This window comes from Corvus brachyrhynchos, unplaced genomic scaffold (assembly GCF_000691975.1).
Source record: "Corvus brachyrhynchos isolate BGI_N302 unplaced genomic scaffold, ASM69197v1 scaffold14, whole genome shotgun sequence".
Classification (NCBI taxonomy): Eukaryota; Metazoa; Chordata; class Aves; order Passeriformes; family Corvidae; genus Corvus; species Corvus brachyrhynchos.
Genome location: NW_008239110.1, coordinates 5,439,148 through 5,460,209, shown reverse-complemented (window position 1 = coordinate 5,460,209; position 21,062 = coordinate 5,439,148). Strand labels below are relative to the sequence as shown.

General features: G+C 38.7%; 1 protein-coding gene across 4 annotated transcripts in view; it reads right to left on the bottom strand.

Moving 5' to 3' along the window:
- Positions 1-21,062, bottom strand: part of LIN28B (lin-28 homolog B) — a 96,561-nt gene that overhangs the window by 27,156 nt on the left and 48,343 nt on the right. For all 4 annotated transcript variants that reach the window (XM_017739770.1, XM_017739771.1, XM_008637743.2 and 1 more), the window contains exon 3: positions 15,613-15,797. In XM_017739770.1, the coding sequence (XP_017595259.1) occupies positions 15,613-15,797 (185 nt within the window). The remainder of the gene's footprint in view (positions 1-15,612; positions 15,798-21,062) is intronic.

Here is a 21,062-nt window from a genome sequence, read left to right as displayed (position 1 = left end):
CAGCATCACAATTAATTTCCAGTTCTAATACCACCTTCATATAGTTTTTCACTTACAGTCTCAACCAGAATCTGTAATTCAAAAATTTTTTGCAGGTTTTTGGAAACTCTCAATTGATCTTTTTACATAGGCAAGACCAGAGATGATAAAAGGGCATGTGATATTGTTACTCCTGTTGTTACCTGGCCTAATGAGAGCAAGCTAACACAGCTACATTATTATAGCTTCATTTTGTCTAATATCTTGTAACTTGTTAAGTCTGCTTTCTTTTGGCACCCACTTTCTTCAATACAACTGAAGCAACTTTTCATAAACCTATGGCATATAGTATATGTGTGTACAACAGATTTAATATTTTTTTTTCCTCTTGACAATTAAAGTCAATCTTCTATAAAATGCATCTTAACATTGCACTGGTGTAAAGACTTACTATTCTGACAAATTCAAAAGCTTTCAGGTTTGTCTCATTCATGTTTTATGCAAGGATTAAGCAAGAAATGTGGGTCATGAAGAAAACTTATATATAACAGCTTAGATTTATTACCATATACTTCTAAAGATTTTATGGATAGCTATCACCTGAAGTATCTCATAGACATTCATGTTCTCCTGGCAGTTGGAAACAACCACTACTTGGAAACAAAACCAACGAGCTTTTTTCTGCTGGCTTCTCATTCAAATTAGCAGCTACAAACAGATGAGGAACACAAACCTCAATAGTCCCTTAAAAAAACAAAGGCCACCAATAATCCAGTTTTCTGAAATCCTCTGAACTCGACTGCATTTGTACAAAAGGTGTTTTCTGATGAGTTCTTATTTTGAAAAGGAGGGGGGCAGTGCAGGCTAAAGCCTAGAAAGCAAAGCAGAAGTAATAATCTCTTTATGGCAGTTCATGGTAAGGAAGTGACTCAGCTGAGGCAAATTACAGAGTCCATTTGGAGACACTGATTCCAAGAGCACTGGGGTCTGCAGTCAGGAATCTGGTGCAGCTGCACTGCCAGAAATTTCAACCTTCACAAACACATAAGCCTGAAAAATACTATTTCCAGTAATTCTAAACAGTTTTGTCTATCTCTACAGCATTTTTTTGTTGTGAAAAGAACATGTGAGGCAACTGAGGATATATTCTCTAGCTGTTTCTCACAAAGACCAAGCAAAAACAAAGCAGGATTTCATCATAAGTAGGTCAAATTAATTTCTAAGTAATTAAAAAATTGCATTGTAATTTCTCTGAGTTTTGAATTACCTTTCCACAAACTTAGCAAGCAGTCTACTCTTTCCTGCAAGCTATTGCACATAAAACTTGGAGGCAGTTGTTAGCACATTTAGAACTAATGCCTCAATAACTAAGGGATGAAAAACCTCCAGCACCCTGAGAGTGTCCACTAGAGTGGTTTTTGATCTGCAGATCTCAGGTATCTACTGACTACTTTTAAAGGGTGGGCAAAAGACATTAAGAAAAGTGTGCTTGTGGACAGGGTGCTTAAATAATCAAAAATCAACAATCATCAAACAAGAGGATACACACATCCAGCAAAAATCCTGGGGAACAGGTCTTCCAGATTAAAAAATGTATAGTTATCACTGCTCTCTTATATTCAAATAGCCAAGAACCACAATTACTATTGTGGTTAAAAACTACGGTGATTTTAAGTATTATATGGACTAAGAAGGATTGCGTTGAAGAGTTTACTGTTACTCATACAGAACAGAAGGAAGGTATAGAAATGGCTCAGGCAAACAAGAAAGTTATCTTAAGTCATGTCAGGCACACTATCTTTGTAGTCAACATTTTTTCTTTATTAATTAACACATCCTCTGTTCCTTCACAAGGATTCACAAGTTCTCACAAGTGGGTAACCAAAACTGGTCTGTAAACAGAATTAGCTCTCCAACCAGCGATTACTTAACCACAGAGAGTGCTGACAAGCAAGAATCCCAAAATGGCTGATCAGAAGCTACTCCATTTTATCCCAAGAATTCAAACAGGGAACAGATCTCCAAGATACAATAACCTTCAGGGTTGGTTCTGCCCCTTCAAATGCTCTCTGTTTCCCAGTGTCTGTGGCACTCCTAAGGATGCAGGCCACAGCCAGTTGTGCCAGCACCAGCGAGGATGCAGGAAACATCCAGTGACGGCAGTGCACCCGGGATCATGGAGCACAGCCAGCCGTGGCCATCCCTGCAGCTGGCAGAGCTTCTCCAGCCAACCCAGTGAAACGGCAGAAAGGAAACAAAGCAGTGCCTGCATCCCTGGGAACAGTCCATGGGCTGCTGCAGTCCACAACAGCTCCTCCTGCTTTCCCTTCTTTTCCTTCCATGAAAGAACAAGAAAATATGGTGATAATTTTGTTCAACTTCCTCTCAGATGCAAATCAGGGCTAAAAGTTGCAAAAAGAAGGTTTTAATGTTTAGAGGAATAGTTTGTAAAGTTATAAGCTTGCAAAGGGGTTTAAATCTCATATCCTTCACTATCCAAAGAACAACAAAAACGTGGAGGTTACACTGAGGTTTATAGATGGCTATCTGCTTGAGCTTAGCTGTACTGTAGTACTTTAGTTTAATTAGCAGCCATACCTATAGGAGAAGTACCATACGCTGTTAGCCAGAGCCTGGGCTGAGAGGTACCCGTAACTTTTGTTTTCTTTCCTGCTAGGTGGGTTTGCATGCTGAAACACTAGTCTGGCTTTTGCCTATGATACTGACACCACTTTCATTTGCACTTTGAACAAGCAAGACAAAAATGTGATTGCTTACACAAATCCTCGAACTTGCATAATTGTTCAGATGTGGGAAGGTGTCTTCTTCTAGATAATAACATTTTTGAAATCAATGCACAGATGAAAGATGAAGTTGTCACTCTTCCAGAAACACACAGTAATGAATTTTGAACTATGTCAGACAAGAACAAAGAGACAATGGTGTCTTTTCTTGTAAGTCAATTTATAATCTATAAAAGAACATTTCTTGGTCACAAATTTGTATTGGAAAGGAGTTCACATTTCGAAAACTGAAACAAGGAGAGATGCTTACAAATAATTTTAAGCATCAGCATTAGAAAATTTTCATATGAGAATAATTTTTCCCTTGTACTGAGAGCACCTGTATTCTCCAAAGACAGCAAGGGGTCTTCAGCAGACTACAATCAAGTTTCAGGTTCCACAACACTTACTGTTGCTGTTTGTAAGCAATAGAGCTAATTAAAGGCACACAGACTGTATGAGCAGATCCTGAATTATTATCTAAAAATGTTACACAAAAGCATTTAGTATACAAAATACATAATGCATTTATACTAAAGAGGCATTATGTTTCTCCAATTAAAAAAAAAATTCTTCAGTGTTAATGTTCTCTAATAATATAAGTTGCTTGCGTCAACAAACACAGTACAATTAGCTTGTTACCCTTAAACTGAGTTTAAAATAAGCAAATTGTTTGATGACTTTGATGTTTTCCACCCAAAATGTGCTGGCTAATTTTTCCATTCCAGTTCCCATTCCAATCTTTTAACTGCCTTAATCTCCTGCCCTCAGATGTTGACCTCCTAAGAACAGAGGTCATAGGTTAGCACAGACAGACCTCAAAAGATCTGGACTATCAATTCATGCCTGAAAGATTTCTCTTCCACAAAAGAACTACTAAAAAAGCAAATTCCAAAATCCAACTCCACAGGCTGCATAAAATGTAAACTTGTTGATAAGTCGCATTCATAAATATTCTAAAAAGATTGGATCTAAACAGTCTGAATTAATTTCTGTAGGATATGAAAATAAACCAATGGCATAGACATGGAATAATGACTAAACTTCAAAGATAAAAAAGGAAAGCTCTAGACAGGGGCGAATTAAGAGTCAGCATCTTTAACCACAGATATGTGTGTTTTAAATGTTTCTAATCTCTGCATTTGAAAGTACCATTTTTCCCCACCAGGCATTTTTGAACAAAATTTGTTTTCTTGTAAGGGTGAAAGTATGAGATTAGCTGACTCAGAAAATGAAACAGCACCAGTTTATACAAATTTTACTGATTATTAGTGAGACTACTACCTCATTTTCTTGCAATAATCAACCATACAACAGATTCCTTGCTGCTTGTTTGGTCAATGAGCATACAGCTCTCATTAAAAAAAATGCCAGATGTTTCTTTTCTATGTATAAGTGAAATGTATAAAATTGTAAAGGAGAAAGATAACTTCAGGAGGGTCCAGGGAGTTAGAAATACAGAGATAACAGGATAGAACCATTTTATAAAATTATTTCTGGGATCCAAGTAAAATTTGTATTTTACACAAGGTACATAGGGACAAAAATTCTAGAATCTCTCACTAGTGAAGTAATGATATTCCCACATTTAATAACATGAGATCACATTGAATTATTTACCAAGTAAATTAAATCCATTCTGAGGATTATTTTTTGACTCAGAAAACTAAAGTGCTTAACACATTTTAAGTAATTATTAAAAGGAGGTGTAGGCACGTATTTCTAACAATTATTTGACCAGCTAACCATGATTCCTCAAAAAAAATTATCAAAACACAAGAACTTGAAAAAATTAGTCTGATAAACAGGAAAGTAAAGATTTTTCATTTCCTTACTCGAAAGAAGTGATTTATAAAACTAGGGAAAAAGAATGCAAATAAAATAAAACCCTTAAAAAGGAAAATTAATAGGCTTGCATCTCAGCTACATACAACTTCTAATCCTATTGCAACTATTGATGGTGCCTTCTCATTGATAGAAGAGGTAACACTGCATAATTCTGTAGTACAACTCATCTCATGCAGACACACACTGACACACACTATTGTTTTGTTTTACAGTATTAGTTTAGCACAAAGAAAAGGGAGAGACACTGATTTTAAACACCAGCAAATCAGAAATTGAATTTGAAACACTAAACTATTTCAGCTTTTTATATATTTATATTTCATTTAGCATTTAAAAAATCGAAGTGTTCTAGTTAAAGTTTGATTTAAAGGCTGTTGCAACATTAATTGAGCAGTCTGTAGTTTGCAGAGCTGTCTAAAGTAAATAAAAAATTTAGCATTTAAATTGTCCAAGAGCTAAAAGGGTAAAACTCCAAGTGACTTCTAGAGTAGAGACAGCCATTTAACACAAGACCAGTAAAATTTAAATCAAGTTTTGTACTTTCAGCTATTCATTGTAAAAGCTCTAGTACCAGGAGACTCAACACCAATAAGATTATAAATGAATGGAGATCAAAGAAAAGAAATTGTTTAGCTCACTCCCATATTTCACAGTGAACTTTCACAACTCTTTTCCTCCTTAACCATTCCACTGTTACTGGGCAAACCCAGCTCCCTCTTCCCAATCGATTACGCCAAGCTCAGCTCGCTGTTCCTCCAGCTTGGCCAGAGTCACCCCTGCTCTCTCTTGAGCAGTGTTCCATTTCTTCCCTGAAAGTCCCTTCATCCTTGTCCTACCGTGCAAACAGAAACTAGTGCAAATCCCCTAGTGAGAGGAGTGTGCAGGCTAATTTCTACAAATCCCATTATCTACCAATTCAGTATTCAAAGGAGATGGAAACAATTTACACTGCAGTAACAGCCTGTGAACCCACATGTGAGTTCTCCTATACGGCCTTTTCTCATTTGCTGCATGAAATACAGATTATTGTATTCTTCTTCCTTAGCCTACTCAATTCAACTCTTGGAACTCACCACTAAATCCAGCTAAATCTCGAACACAAAAAATATTGGTTTGGGGGCCCTCACGAAGATCTTTGCATGCATTACAAATATTAATTACTTTGCAATGTCTCTCCAAAACTGTGGTTTAACTGGTCTCAGAGAAATGCGCAGGATTCTGAAGCACAAGAAAAAAGCCAAAATAATTTTCCAGAGGAGCATTATTCTAAGTGCCCAATGTGAAATACCGGTGCCCATGGAACACTTACTATTTTATAGCACCTGATGCATTTAAGGCAAAGCTCAAACTGAGCAACTGTGAGGGCTGCATTTGGTGGTTCTGCAAAACAAACTCCAGATGTGTTACGTTTGTCACCTGGTAAATGAGGAACACACAGTAAGAAGAATACTGCAGAAAGTTCCAGATCCACTGGAATCACCATAGTAGGTTGCAGAGCAGGAGCTCACATACCACCTGTGCTTCAGCATCCTGTGCTTTAGCTCTTAACTTGCAGCAATCTTTCAAAATGGAGGAAAATTCAGTTGAATCCCTGATTGTGCTTGTGGGGAGATTCAGGTTTTTCTGCAGTTCCTGAAGAGTGGCGGAACTACCAGCATTGAGGTAACCATTTGGAGCCTGGAAAAGATCTGGACTTCTCATATTGCCACTATTTTTTTGCTCCCTTCCCTAAGTCCTTTCTCATCCCCCTCATTCCTCATCTTCCCTGTGTTTGTTTTCCTATTCCTGCTTCTTCCTAATCTTCGCCCTACCTTTTATCCTTGAAATATCTTCCTGTGAACCTGCCTGATGGATCACAGACACTACAGGAGCATTTCTATTTGAGCTGTCTCTTCACTGAACAGCTTGTCATAACCAGAAGAAGCAACTGCAAAGTCCCACTCAGTCCTGCTACTTCTGGATTGCCGAGCAGGGGTGGCTTCAACCGCTATGTTTTTCCTGAAATAAACCTCCCTTTCCTTGTTTAAATATGCCCTTATAGACTCATGACTTCTTTCAGGACATAGCCTGTGTCTCATTACCTGCTGGATAAATGCTATAGCACATTGCAGGGGTGCACTTTTGGGGGTGGGGGATGCACAGTGGGAAGAGCAGCATCGTGCCTGCACCACCACTATGGAGATGACTACCTCCGTGACACATTCCTCTTATATAATGAGCTGCTGAGCTTCTTGGCAAAATAAGATATTGAAGAAAATTCACATTTTAAATTATTCATATTTAAGTAGGTTTGATCTTTAAGTGTCAAGGACAGAAACATGAAGCCACAGCTAATAAAAGAAACAGCTGTAGTGATTTGGAATTACATTACTGCACAGACTTTATTAATTTGAAGTTAAAGGGCTCCAGAACTTTTACTCCTTCTAAAGAGCTTCAGATTCATCCACAGTGGTAAATCAAGGCAATGTTTCAGGGATATCTGATTTAGCAGATATGCTATAATTCATTTTTCTCCAGCTTTCAAGTTTTTGGTATCTTTTTCAACAGGCCAAACTATATGACAGTTTTTTCCATCATCTGGAATCACCATTATAATCCGTCCTCAGTGCTGTATATTTATTACATGTTTTGAGTATGTTTGCTAGGTGATGCTGGAATGAAATATATAAAAAAAAAAGCAAGGAAATGCAATTGTTTTCCTAAAATAAAAGATGTGGGGTTTAATTATTTAATTACACTGAATATTTTTGTCATAAAATACAGCACAAACAGTGTGCACCTTTTAAAAAGGTAGTTTATCCTGTGAGCAGGTCTGTTCCCAGTTCATTGATAGCTATAGCACGTCACATGAGCAGAAAGCAGCACAGTCTGTAGTCAGGATCAGTATCAACTTAATACTCTGTTCCCTGCTATTTTCAAAGCACAAGATTAAGTATTTACTGAGCTGGCTCCTGAAAATGTGTGCACTTTTTTGTTTATTTTTGTCTACTTGAAAATAGTATAGTAGTAAGAAATTAAACACTGAGAAACAAATTTGAATTAAAGAAGATGACAGTTATATTAGGAAGACTTTTTAGCAACAGAATGATTTTTTGAAAATTATTTACTGAAATACTTTTAACATATACTCTATTGGATTTATGCATAATGTCTGTTAAACTGAGCAAAGTTCTCAATTCGTTTGTGCTTCTAAATTCCTCCTGGTATGTGTGATCATTAGTTCAGGTAAGAATGCAGTGGGATCATTAGGTATATCAGTGCAGGCAGAGGCCTGAATATATGCTGAGAGTTTACTGTGAGAGAGAGCTCACCCCTTGACAAAAGAGTGGAAGAGTCAGAAAACATGAGGCCTAGAGAAGACATCCAATTAAAGAAAAATATTGTGCATTCCAAAAACAGTGCATGTACTTAAGAAACCCATCTGCTGTGCGGGGACAGCTTTACTCTACATGAGGCTGCATAAAAACGACACCTTCCTACTCACTTCATCTGTTCCTGGTACATTTTCAGAATTGAATCTCCTTACTTTAGCATCAAATTTGGATTTCTTATTATAAACACTATGAAAAATTCGGGGCCTCTCTCCTCTTAATTGTACATGCATACAAACAAATACCAAAAAACTTTTTCCAGGCTCTACTCTTTTCTAAATACAAGCTTGCAATGATGCAAATCATGCTTGGATATTACTTAGTGGTATCACGGCTACCAGGTTCCAAGCTCTTCCCTTGGCACAGATATTTGCATTTACTTGAAGTACATGAAAAGCCTCACCAGAAGATGGAAAAGGCAGCACATATTTTTGCATGTTTTGATGGTTTGTAGGCCTAAGTGCAAAACCCAATTCCTACCTGCACCTCAGTGAGCAGGCTGAAACACTGCATGGTCATGCAAGTTCACCAGCAATGGAGCATCTGAAAAGAGACCTTACTTTAAGTGGCCTTGTGATGAATTTGGTAGTTAAATTGTCTGAAACCAGAAAATGGCCTTTCAAATGAATGAGGAATTGCTTGTATAACCACATAGCACATTACAGTGTGCCAGGGTACCCCAAAATACCTAACTGACCTTGGGTCAAATTAAGCTTTGAGGCCTGCATCTAACTATGGCCACTTGGCTTTGCAAATCTAACCACGTTCTCTCCATTTAAAACTTTGAATGGGATTTCTTCCATGTCTTCTGAAAGACAAAACCTTTTATTCAAATGTTACACATGCTATTACGCATGACTGTAACCATTTCTACGCTTTGCTCCAACATGCAAGCACTGATCTTTCAGCTCTGCATCCTGGCTTCTGACTGAGCTACACAATTATGAAAGAGAAATCCAGTATCTTTAGAGAAAGGCAGCTCCCAGTGCTGTTGCTAGATCTAGGGGGTAGAAGCTAGCCTAGCTGTGGCTTGCTGTCTTCCAAGAGGTGAGGTTTTCCTGCTTCTGCTCTCACTTTGGAACATCTCCCCATAGTTCTACACCAGGCATTTCAGGAAGACTGGTTTAGCTACACCCTGTGCCAGAGAAATCATGACACACAGTGTGTGGTCCATAGAAATTGGGAGCTGTACACAACAGGCAGTGGCAGTTGTTTTCTCTATTCTCCCTTAAGCCACTTTCTTTTCTTTTTTCCATGCCAAAAATACTTATTCTTGGAGATCTGACTCTGTTCTTATCAGACTGGACCGACCACGTCCTGGAAGCACATTGTGTGTTTGTTATGCAGGAGGGCTGTGGCTGCTGAGCTCCCTTTAAATACAGATGGATGATGTAGATTTTAACAAGGGCAGTCTAATGAATATATGCAGTAACACTTTTCAGAGGCTTCTGACTTAAGACTTGGATGGGTCTGCACAAAGACGAGCAAAGATTAACCTCCTGCCCTAGAGATCCATCTCCAAGCCAGCTTTCAAGCCTCCAATCCATAGCACCAAGTGGCAGCTATTTTTAAGTTACATACTTTTTTAACCCTACCAACAAGGCCCTCTGGTTTTCTGGTTTTATCTCACTTCTGGAAAAACACAAAATGTTGCTAAAACTTCCGAAGAGTTGTCAGCCTGAGGAAAAGAGCAAGGATGAAAAACTTTGTCCCTCATGTTTGTAGTTCTGCAAAGATATAACCTTCCTAAAGTACTGGAGTATTGCAAAGCTCTCAGGGTTTTTTTGTTTTGGTTTGGTTTTTTTAATCCAGCATTCTGCTGTTCCTGTTACCAGCAGTTCATACCAGTTTAGTGGCTTATTATGGCACAGTCAGCAAATATCAATCCTAAAATTATGTACGGAAGCATATCTTGGAGTGGCATTTATCCCCATTCCAGCCTATTGTCTAAACGTGCAAATTGTTAACTCTATTAAACTCTGCACAAATAATATCAAGCTTTGCTTGAGGATCCAAAAGGAAGTTGCATCCAGCAAATTCAGGTACTTAACACTTCATCAAATTGTCTTTTACAGATTAGTTGTCGATACTGAAGGAATGATGAAACCACTACTGCCAGAAATGGAAAGCTATACTGTACCTCCCTATTTTTTACAGGCCCTCCTTAAATACATTCCCTTGTTGGAAAGATGATAGTAAGCCAGAGGGACCTCATTTCAGATGGCAGTTTTCACATAAGAGAACAAAACGATGGCTGTCTTTCCACTCTAAGTTTAAAAGGTTGTCTCAGACATCACTGGAAAGAGCAACTAAACAATGACCTATGCTTGACAAATGGGAAAAGCAAGAATGAAAATTGGAATGAAGAAATTCTTGCCATCTCATACTAGGTGAAAGGGAGTCAGGGAGGAGGTGTTCATGTTCTAATTGCTGAAGCACCACCCTTGAGTACAGTCCTTTTGCAAGGCTGTATTTCTAAGAAACTGGTGTAAGAGCCAGGCAATTTTTGCATGACTTGTGTGTCAGTTTCCTCTTTAGAAAATGGCAGAACTGTGAATGTGATCTGCATCGAAGAGGAGTAGGAAAATTTCACCCTTTGACAGTAACATGCTGACACCATTTTGTGCCAAAGGCTACAACTCCCTGAACTTGTCATCCATTTCCCTGGTTGGATGACTCGGTTTGTCTGCTCCCCATTTCACCCCAGTGCTGTTTAGGACCTGCCCAAAGCGGGTCCCTGGGGCTGGCCAAGTGGACGTATCCTCTTTGTAGCTGTGTGTGGTGACCACCAGCCTGGTCTTGCTTCCTGTTAGGAAAGGGACTGACAGGCTTTCCCCACCCATCTGCTAACCATGGGTTTTATGTGCTTCTCCCACGTTGGTACTAGCTCAGGGCTCTCCTCCCCAGCCCATACCACTCCCATTATTCACATCTCCTTCACAAGAATCTGCTTGGTTCAAGCTGCAGGAGGCTTTTCTATGAAAGTTAGATTATACACTTGAGTGTGATCCAGTCAGTAGAGATGGAATTGATATAGTATCAAGTTTGAAGTAACTTAGTATCGTGTAACTTTGCTGTCCTAAACTAGCTCTCCTGGTCCTGTTAACTTGAACTCAAATGTCCTCCATGGCATGCCACCATGTGTCATCTCTTCCTGCATCATACCAGCCTAGTGGCTGTTTGTGCACATCATGAGCTTTTAAAGACGACCTTTAAGGTTTTCTTAATATAGTCTGACTTCAGATCATCCACAGAATGCCTTCAGATATTAAAACCATTTTCTGTCTGACTCAGACACTAGTTTTAAGTGACAGTTAATCAGGGGAGAATTATATCATTTAATTACAACCCCCCCTTCCCTAAGTGGCTGTATTTCTACCCTGTCAGTGGTTTAGAACTATGTTTTTCTTCATTTGAAAATTATTGTTTTGGTCACATTCAAAAGTTACTGGTGAACACCATTTATAACATCTTAACACAGAAACACTTCTATCCTAATTGTTCCTCCTTCATATATATCTACATTGGAAAAAAGTTTTCAAAGTGTTATATCCATGCTGCGGTACTCATTACTGTTTAGCCAACTGAGCTAGATATACACGGCTGTTTCACCAGCTGCATCCCACGGTATAATTCAGCATCACCATTCATCCAGTGGCAATGGTTCTTTGAGCTCCATCATTTTAAGCAGCTCCCAAATCCCTCCCTCACCGTTTACTTGCAGGGCTGCACTATAAACCAAGCCCGTGAAATGTTTCATGTCAACCTCAATCTCACAATGTAGCACTTATTTATTACATGTTTAAATCTAGACCACTTACTGACACAGCTCACCTGCGCTAGAAAGTTTCCCTGCCACACGTGTGACGTTAGCAGAGGGTATCAAAGGACTGAAATGACATAAATTAGAACTGGGAGATGGAGTTATACTCTTAATTATTTCTTCCTTGTTCCTTTCTTCTTGCTTTATTTTATTGCTTCCATTTTGGTGTAAAGATTTCAAAACAAACAACAACCAAAAAAAAACCACCCCCCCCCCAAAAAAAAACCAACCAAAAAAACAAACCCAAACAGCTGTCAACCTCCCCATCTCCCCCAAAACATTCCACATGAAGCAAGTATCAAGCTAAGTAGATACAGCATAACAGACATTCTGCTGAAAAATTATCCAACTTTGAGCTCGTATTAGGAATATTTACAGATAATGGGTAATACCTCTAGGTCCCAAAGATAACTCTAGCTTCTAGTCCTGTGAGCATCATGCACCTTTATTAATATTGTGCCTAAAGTCTGTGGGTCAAATTATTTAAATGTACACTGCACTAAAGAATATTCTCCCATCTATATAAAGAATTACAACTCATAAACTGGTCCTTTACCCAGTTTCATTTTAGGCGACATAGAAACATTGGGAGTGCTTGTTCAAAAAAAGTAAAAAGAAAGTAGTGTCATATTTTTGCCTTCTTCCCTTTTTCCTCTCAACTTTACTCTGAGATGGTGGGTTAGGTTCTGATTTCATTTATTCTACTCTAAATCATAGACTTGTCTACAAGTTACTGAATACTTGATTAAGTGTGATTTCAGAGTACTTTATCTTTTCTGCATCAGATCCCCATGGTCATTCCTAGAGAGCAGCATAGCATGGTTTTATGACAGCTCACTGCCAAAACTGAGCAAAACACACTGTGTTTGGCAAGTGTTAAGAGCTCCTACAAAGCGAGCTGCAGCTGGTCATAATGCAACTCCTTGCAATTCATCCCCTGGTCTACTTAGGTAGGAAGAGACCAGCCCCTCCACTGTGCGTCTCTGCCATAAAACACCACTTCTGAACCCAGAACCTGTCAGATGAAAATCCCAGCTGAGCTTCATTTAGAAACCTCCCCTCTAGCCCAGATTTCTCTTAATACTGTGAAAAAGTACATACGTGTACTACAATAGATTAAAGTAAGGTCTGAGAACCTGAAGCCTGCAGGCTGCTCAGAGCCACAGCTTCATTTTACATGGACCACAAAGTTTCCCTTCCTCACACACGAATGCGCCAACACGCTGACTGAGAAAGAATGACCAAGTGGCTGATACCACTGGTGACAATTACGAAGAATTCCCGTTTATATTATAAAACTAACGTGGCCCACGGGAATGCTGAAGGGGAAATATTAGCACAGCAAGGTCCCCACAGCAACAATACTATAAATTACAGGGACCCTGAGTCTATCATGGAAGCCTCACTAAATCTACCAACATTGGCAACTTCAGTGTCATGACTTTTTTTTCCCCTCCCTGTCTGCACATATTGGTGCTTTTCCCTTTTTTTCTCCCTCATCTTTGCTATCTCTAACTCCTCTCAGTAATTAGAGTAACAGAGTCCATTCAAATGGGATCCAGACAAAAAGATGCACTGAAGCTGGGCTCTCACACTCTTACATTGGTGACATAAAAAGAGATGAACAGAAAAAGTTGGAATTAGCTTTCATAAATGGAGGCAGTTCTCACACTACAACAGCAATCATCAAGAAACTTTTCACTACACGTTGGAGGTGCACCTTTTTTATTGTCTAGGCATTCAAAACTAATTTTCCTTCAAGCAAAGACACTGCTTTTCACTGAGTGATAATGTCAATGCTACTTCAAACATTTCAATTTTCAGCCTTTTTTGGTGTCTTATGACTTAAGTGTAAGAATTCTGAGACAGAAGTGGGTAGATGTTTTTGCCCACATTTTCACATTCAAATTAATTCAAAATAATTTTGAATTTTCCCTTTTTTTAAATGTAAGTGAACAAGAGAGTACACTGTCTCATAGACCACCCCCCCACACTGTTTTTCAGGGTATATCTGTTCAATTTTTTCTATGTTTCTGCTATGAAAAAAAATGATTCAAAGCAGAATTCATCTCACTTCATTTAGAGACTTGTAAGGGAAGCATCTCCAGGATTGGATCTAGGATCCCTGTGTAGTCCCCGAAGAGGAACAGCAGTAAGGCAAGATTCAACCCCAACATTTCAGATGCTTCCCTAGGATGAGATGAAAAGTCCTGCTTCCCCCTTCATTGACTACACTGTGCACTATAGATTGCTCAAATCCCTGCCTCTTTCATTATATGGTCTTCCCTGACTACTTACAACCTGCCCATTTAGTTTCAAGGTTTTTGAAGCAAGGACTGTCTTCCTTCATATACATGTGCAACAAGTAAGTCAAGAGAGGATCATGCGCATGACTGTGGCCTTTATTTGCTGCCAAGTATGAAACATCAAGAATAGTGGTAATGCTAATGCCCTAAACAGATTAGCTATTACAATTCATGGAAAAAACAATGATTTAGATAAGAATAATACTGAAAGCCTATAGCGAAATAAAAAAATAATTTAAAAAACCCAACAAAAAACCAGCCATTGCATGCAACATGACTCTAAAAGGCCAGATATGGAGAGCAATCAAAAAGAAAGCTTTGTCTGGCTTACAAAGTCTCTCCTTGTTGTGGTTATGGACTCTGATCTGTTACAGCAGCAATAAATTTTGTTTATGGCCTTTAGCTTTTACAAAGAAGGTGAAAGAAGGACAAATATCATGTTGTCTCAAGTCCTTAACTAAAAAAAATTAAAAAAAAAAAAAGGGGAACAAAAAAGGGCCTTTTAACAGAGCTGAGGACAAGTGGAGTTCATCTGTAGCTAGTAAAGGTTTCTGATCCCAAATTTCTCAAACCTGGGCTACATCGCCTTTCCAGGTGACTCTATCTTTCCTAAGCTACTCTTTGCTTCCAAATGTGCAATGAAGAGAGCCACCACCTCTCAGTCATGCCATACATTAAATACTGCAGGCAAAACATGGCTGTTTAGATGTTCTCACTAGGATCCTCAGAAAGTATGTATTCCACTTGGCCTCAGTCATTATAGCTACTGGGCTGGGCAACAGCATGAGGAAAAAAGGGTGAATTCACCTAAATAAAAAGATGAGCTTTCAGGCAGGAAGGCTGTCCTTGGTGAACTAGATGCAGGTGGCTTTGTAGTGAAGAAGATTCAGAATTTCTTCAAGCCACCAGAAGTGGAAAGTAAAGTGTAACAGTGCAGTTCAAGTCAGACTGCTGCACATGTGCAGAGAGAAGTGCAGCAGTCAAAATTAACCTGAAATTTGTAAAGTATTAATACAATCAGAGCACCAGGAATTAAAACCTTTGGAAACACCTTATACTGTCTTCACTAAGCAAAAATATACTTAACCAAATGATATACATCTCAACCCTTACTGCAGCACCTACATTTTTTTCTATATAAAACTACTGATGCACAGTTTAAAACCCCACTGCACGTGAGTCTCTTTAGCATGCACAATTCTCACCTAAACATGACATTATTTCACCTGTATTCAGACTGACCTCTCTCTCCAGTCTAATAGCAATATCTTCAAAATAATATTATATTCCTTTGCAGGCTCCCTCTAATTTAATAAAACCTTCTCAAGTGAAACTAATCAGTGTCTGACTGATGTACTTGTATAGATACAGCTTTAATTAAATTACTAAGCCGAATTTCCATAGAAGGGTTTCCTTTCACAAACAAATAAATGCTGAAAACATAATTTGAAGAAAAACTTGCAAAGGAAAAAACGGGGGAATAGCAAAAGTAAGGTAATTACCTATCTCCCTTTGGTTTTCTTTTTTGTACTGTCTTCCCTTTGGGTCGTCTTTCACTTCCTAAACAGGGGCTCCCACCAGGGCCTGTTACCCGTATTGATTCAAGGCCTTTGGAAGATTTCTTAAAAGTAAATTCCACAGGTTCTCCTTCTTTTAGGCTTCTAAATCCTTCCATGAAAAGCTTGCTCTGTAAATAGGAAAAATACTCTTGGTTACCGTTGCCTTAAAAACAGTATTTACATTTATAATCAATAGGACAAATTACCCCATCTACCACTGTACAACACATGCAAGTTGAGTAAGTGTCCTCTGCATGAGCTGTAGCAGAGGATAGTACACATTACAGTACTGGATACACTGAATACCCTATTCAGTGCTAAACACGTAACAAGAACCTGTTTTCAGTATCAGCAAAACTGAAATAACGTTTTCCTTTTCCATGATGAATGCTATAGATGAAGCAGAAGAAATGCTGCCATTCTTAAAACCCTTAAGAATTCCTAACAGGTCTCAGGAAGTGAAAAGGTCTGGAAAGAGAGCAAATGTTCACTTCAGAGCGAATTAATTTATGATCAAAGTTTCAATAATTTGCATTCTTTATATCTGAGATATGCGTCTGCTGCTCTGAAAATGAATCAAAGACACAGCAAGCACGAGAGGCATGAGGAAGGCACTCTGAACGAAGTCCGCTGACATGGGCAATTCAAATATCCCTAGTGAGCTGCTGAATTTCTCTTCACTACACCAAAAATCTTATCTACCTAGCATGATTTATGTATGGGTTTCTATTTTCATTCACAGAAAAGGAAACTTTCATCATCAGGGCAAGCAAAATAAATACTGATAAATATTTTAACATTACACTGCAGTAGCAAAATCTTGGACAAGCTGAAGTCAACAGAAGCTTACCACTAATTCTGATACAATGAAAATTTTCATCACGATCCCAAACAAATTATGTACAATTGTAAGTCTGCATTTCAGGACAAATCTGATTAATCAAACTCTTAAATAAAATGATCATTGAGTTAAGTGATAGGGAGGCTTTTGGGGGCGGTGGAGATAAAGTAGTTGTAGTACACTTTTATTTTAGAAGTTACACAGTACATAATTTAGATCAGCTGGAATCACAGAGAATGTGATAAAATTCCTCAACTTACACAGATTTAAGAGTTTTTTCAGGAGAGTTATAACACATATTTTCTTCCTTTGCTCATGAATTCCTCAGAGGAAAGAGAAAAAAATGTATCCTGACTGATTCTTAATCCATTCTCTAGCATTCACTCGGCTGAACCATGGAGTCAAGAAGGAAATCTTCACTGCAGGTGCCATCCCAAATCAGTCCAGTGTCAAGTCCAGTGTCCAAGTGACACATGACTCTAGACTGCATCTGTTACCCAACAAGTGCAACCAGGAACATGTACAAATCAGATGGCAATCCCTGACACGGGCTCCCTGTAACCATTTACGGGAGGTCTGCAGCACCAAGACACCGTTTTAACAGAGCACAAGAACTGACACCTACACAGTTCATAGCACACAAAGGGGCAGCTGGTCTCTTCACAAGGACACACAGAGAACAGGACCAAAAGCAAGAGCAGTTCCCCCTGAGCTGCTACAGAGCACGCTAGTTTCAGCTACAAGGAGAAATTGCTCACTATAAAAAGAATTAAACAGAGAAGCCCAAAGTAATAGTTCCCTTTGCCAGAAATAGTTAAGATTCATCTTACCAGGGCTCTGAATAACCTAATCCAAGGCCCTGCTTTCAGCAAGAGGTTGAACCAGATGAAATCAAGAAGAGCCTCCAACCTAGGCTTTTCTGTGATTCTGATATCCTAACCCAGCGCTGAATCACACCTGGTGAGACTGGAGAACAGGCTCCAGTTCCTGGTTCTGCAGCAGAGCTACCTTGGGGGACCTGTGTCACTTAACTTCTCCCTATTTTTCTGAAGAGGGGTGCCACTGCAAAGTCTATTTTTCACAGCACTAATAGACTAAACTATAAATTATAAAATAATTTGGAATATTTATTTTAATGAAACCATGTGAAAGCATACATGCCTCAGCTTCCTGAAACCCCAGGTTCTCAGTGTACCCAGCAAAAGACACTACCTTGGTGCTTCTGAGTGGCTCAGGTGCTTATAATTTTTCCAGCAGCCAAAAGTAACCAAGAACACGGCTCCACTTGTTAGGACAAAGGCTGGTTTTGCTTATCCAGTTGTGCAGTTCTAGTAGGTTTGGCTCTCCCATCAAATGTTGTAACAATGTGAAACACAAGACAAATCGCTGATTTTAGAGGCTAGAGGTTGAGCACTATTTAAAAGGTGGGGGGAATAGCATGGGAGGGCTGTGGGATGCATGAAAGAAGAAATATATAAGATCTGTTCCCTGAACCATTAGCTTGGCTTTTTAAAAAATGAAAATTTAAGGCATGAAAAAATAAATATGCAAGTGTTCTTACTAATGCAACTGGAGGACAGTAATTGTACATAAACCAATGAAACAAACCATCCAGGAAGGCAGGATTATTTCAAACAAGCCCTCCACTTTGAAATGTCTGTATAGCAATAAGGGGATCTTTGTCACAATGAAGAAACATCCAAGTTCAGAATATGCCCGAAGAAGACACCACCACTCATCAACTAAACAATAAATACTGCCTGCGGCATGAGCCCATTTCTAGGTCCATCCACACCTCTTCAGTCTTCAGTGGCCACCAGGGAATTTTGCTGAAAGGAAAGAACTGAACAATGTGTATTCTGTCCCAAAATAAGTACACAGTTGAATGTTCCAAAACAAGACAATCAGCACAACACAGATGGGTGCTAATCACAAGGGAACCTCAAAGGCATAAGCCCATATTTTCCTGCAGTACTGAACACAGCATGGATGCTTGTCTACTTGTTTAATTACAACTTAATGAAGATACAGTTAAGTCCCAGTAAGAGTTATGCATTTTTTCCTGAGTTCCACCATTATTAAAAAATGCCAAGTGGTTAACATCTGATACACATAACATTGTCTTCTACTTTACCTCAAAATAAATACTTGCTTAAAACGTAAGTTAAAGTGGGGTGTTATTAGTATCCTAGAATGTTTTTATTTTTCTCGTTTCACTGTTAGCAGCAGAACTTGATTTCTGAACAAAACATTCTATTTACGAGAGATTTTTAAACACATTTAAAAGCCTAAGTAAAGCAACAATCATGCTGTCATGAATCACATGTTATGCAAGTGTACATTTTTTGCATGTGTGGGTTTTTTTGAGCACTTTTAACAACAAAAAATGTTGAAAAAAACCCCACTTCAAGTGACTTGCACAGTTCTTCCCTTGAATAGACCTCAACAGCTTTTCAATGTTAGAGATGGATTTGGTGCTGACTTACTGTGCAAATGTATATAGCTCATGGCGAGATTCTCCGAGGGTGCAGCAACAATTCAAAGCCATTGTGAAAAAATGGCATTTGGAAACCAGCAAAACAAATCTAAAACCTGAATCCCTCTTAATTTGTCTAAAGAGTTGAACAAAAAATGTCTATAAAGTTGATAATTTAATGTTGAGAGACCTAGCTCAATATTTTCCTCACATTACTTAAACAAATAAAATGGACACAATTAAAAGAAGCCAGAGTTTCAAGTCAGTGAACCATTTCCAGAGCCCTGAATGGGGTGTATGGGCACACCGCCAACCAACAAAGAAAAACTTAAAAGCAACGTGCTTTTCCTTGTTTCTCTCTTTCAGCTGTCAGAGACTTTAACTGTTATTTTTACCAGTGATTTCAGACTAGAGCTTTTTATTAATTTACTCTTTTTAATTTGGCAGGACCATTTATGGTAGGTTTTTTGTGGGTTTTTGTTTATTTTAATTTAATTTTTTTAATAGATATTCTTATGTAAAATCTCACACATCTCTGTTACAAGCAACGGCTTGGTCCAAAATGCTGGCAATCTTATAGTACTATTGGCAACAACAGATATGAACAGAAAACTCCATGACCACAAGTTCATGGAAAGCATTTCCTACTGCAAAACAAAAATCAAAACTTAACAAATATAAACTGTATTAGCAAAATGGTCCCCAAAGAAACACACCAATTCCTGGGCAGTGTCAGCGAGTGCTTACAGCTCTCACCAGGCTCTACAAAAGAAAGGAAGTTTGGGATTAAGGATCATTACAGGGGGCCCGATTGCCTCAGATATGTGTGCATTACTTTTAATAAGTGTGGGGAGTAAGTGCCTCATCACAACTTTGCCATTTCTAGTCAGGGCTGTGAACAACCACTGTTGCAGACATTAAACCCTTTAGAGGGACGAGGCGGAAAAGTTATTTGGTGGCATTCTGCTCACGTTGTTTATTTTCTGTATCTCTCATTTCTGCCCCTTTTTATCTAGTGATTGATTGATTGCTTAGTACAATGACCAGACGCCACCAGTATGCTGAGTTTCCCAAAGTAAGAAAACTGTTTTCCCTCCAAAATTATCTACAATTAAATCCAGACATGAAGGAAAGCATAGCCTAAAGCCCAACCACAATAAAGATTGTAAGAAAATCTCTCCAAAACAACCTCATACAGTTCCATCAAGAGCCAGCAACCTCTAAGTAAAGCAAGAGCACACAGTGAGAGGACCCAGAAGTAAAACAATTTACACTGGACGCATACTAGGGCTCTTCCCTGCATTAAGGCAAAACCTATGCAGAATAGTATCAGTTGCATGATACAAGTCCTGCTACACGGACTTTTACTGTTGACCGTAAGTTCATTACAGGAGGTTTGTGAAGACCATGTATTTTTGCAGGCAGAATGCTAAAACAAACAAAAAATTCACTACCCTGAACAACAGCCCCTCCAAGGGACACGTGCACTAACACAGGATTTGAAGACTGGGCACTCACAAAACACCCCAACACTGCTCCTGCTGACCCTCAAGGGCTTGTTCCTGCTCCTAGAGGCTTATCTTGCACCAAATCTGGCACTTCTTTTGGTCCTCTCCCCATAAGCCAATTTAACTCACTAATCTGACAGGAAACAAACTCAGTTTAAAAAGACGGGGGGGAGGATAAGAGGAAGAGGAAACAGAGATACATTTTTGTTTTTCCAGTGAGCTAAATCTATTCACAGAAAAGTTCAATGAGCTCCAGGGCATACACAGTGGAAACGGCAACTTTTGAGATGAGAATGTGTTCCTTAATATTTTATGTAAAAAAAAAAAAAAAGCTACAGCATTATGGATTTTTTTTAAAGCTCAACATAACACAAAGTAGCTTTAAAAATAAAGCTACAAAACACTGTTTCTGAAACATTTGCACTTCAGCTCTTAGACAAGGAAGAGCCATGTACACTACATGTATAAAACATTTATGAGAAAGGGTGAGCTACTGCAAGTAACTTTACAGTAGGAAAAGAACCGGTACGCAGGCAGTAACCACAATGCAGCTGGTACACTGCAATTT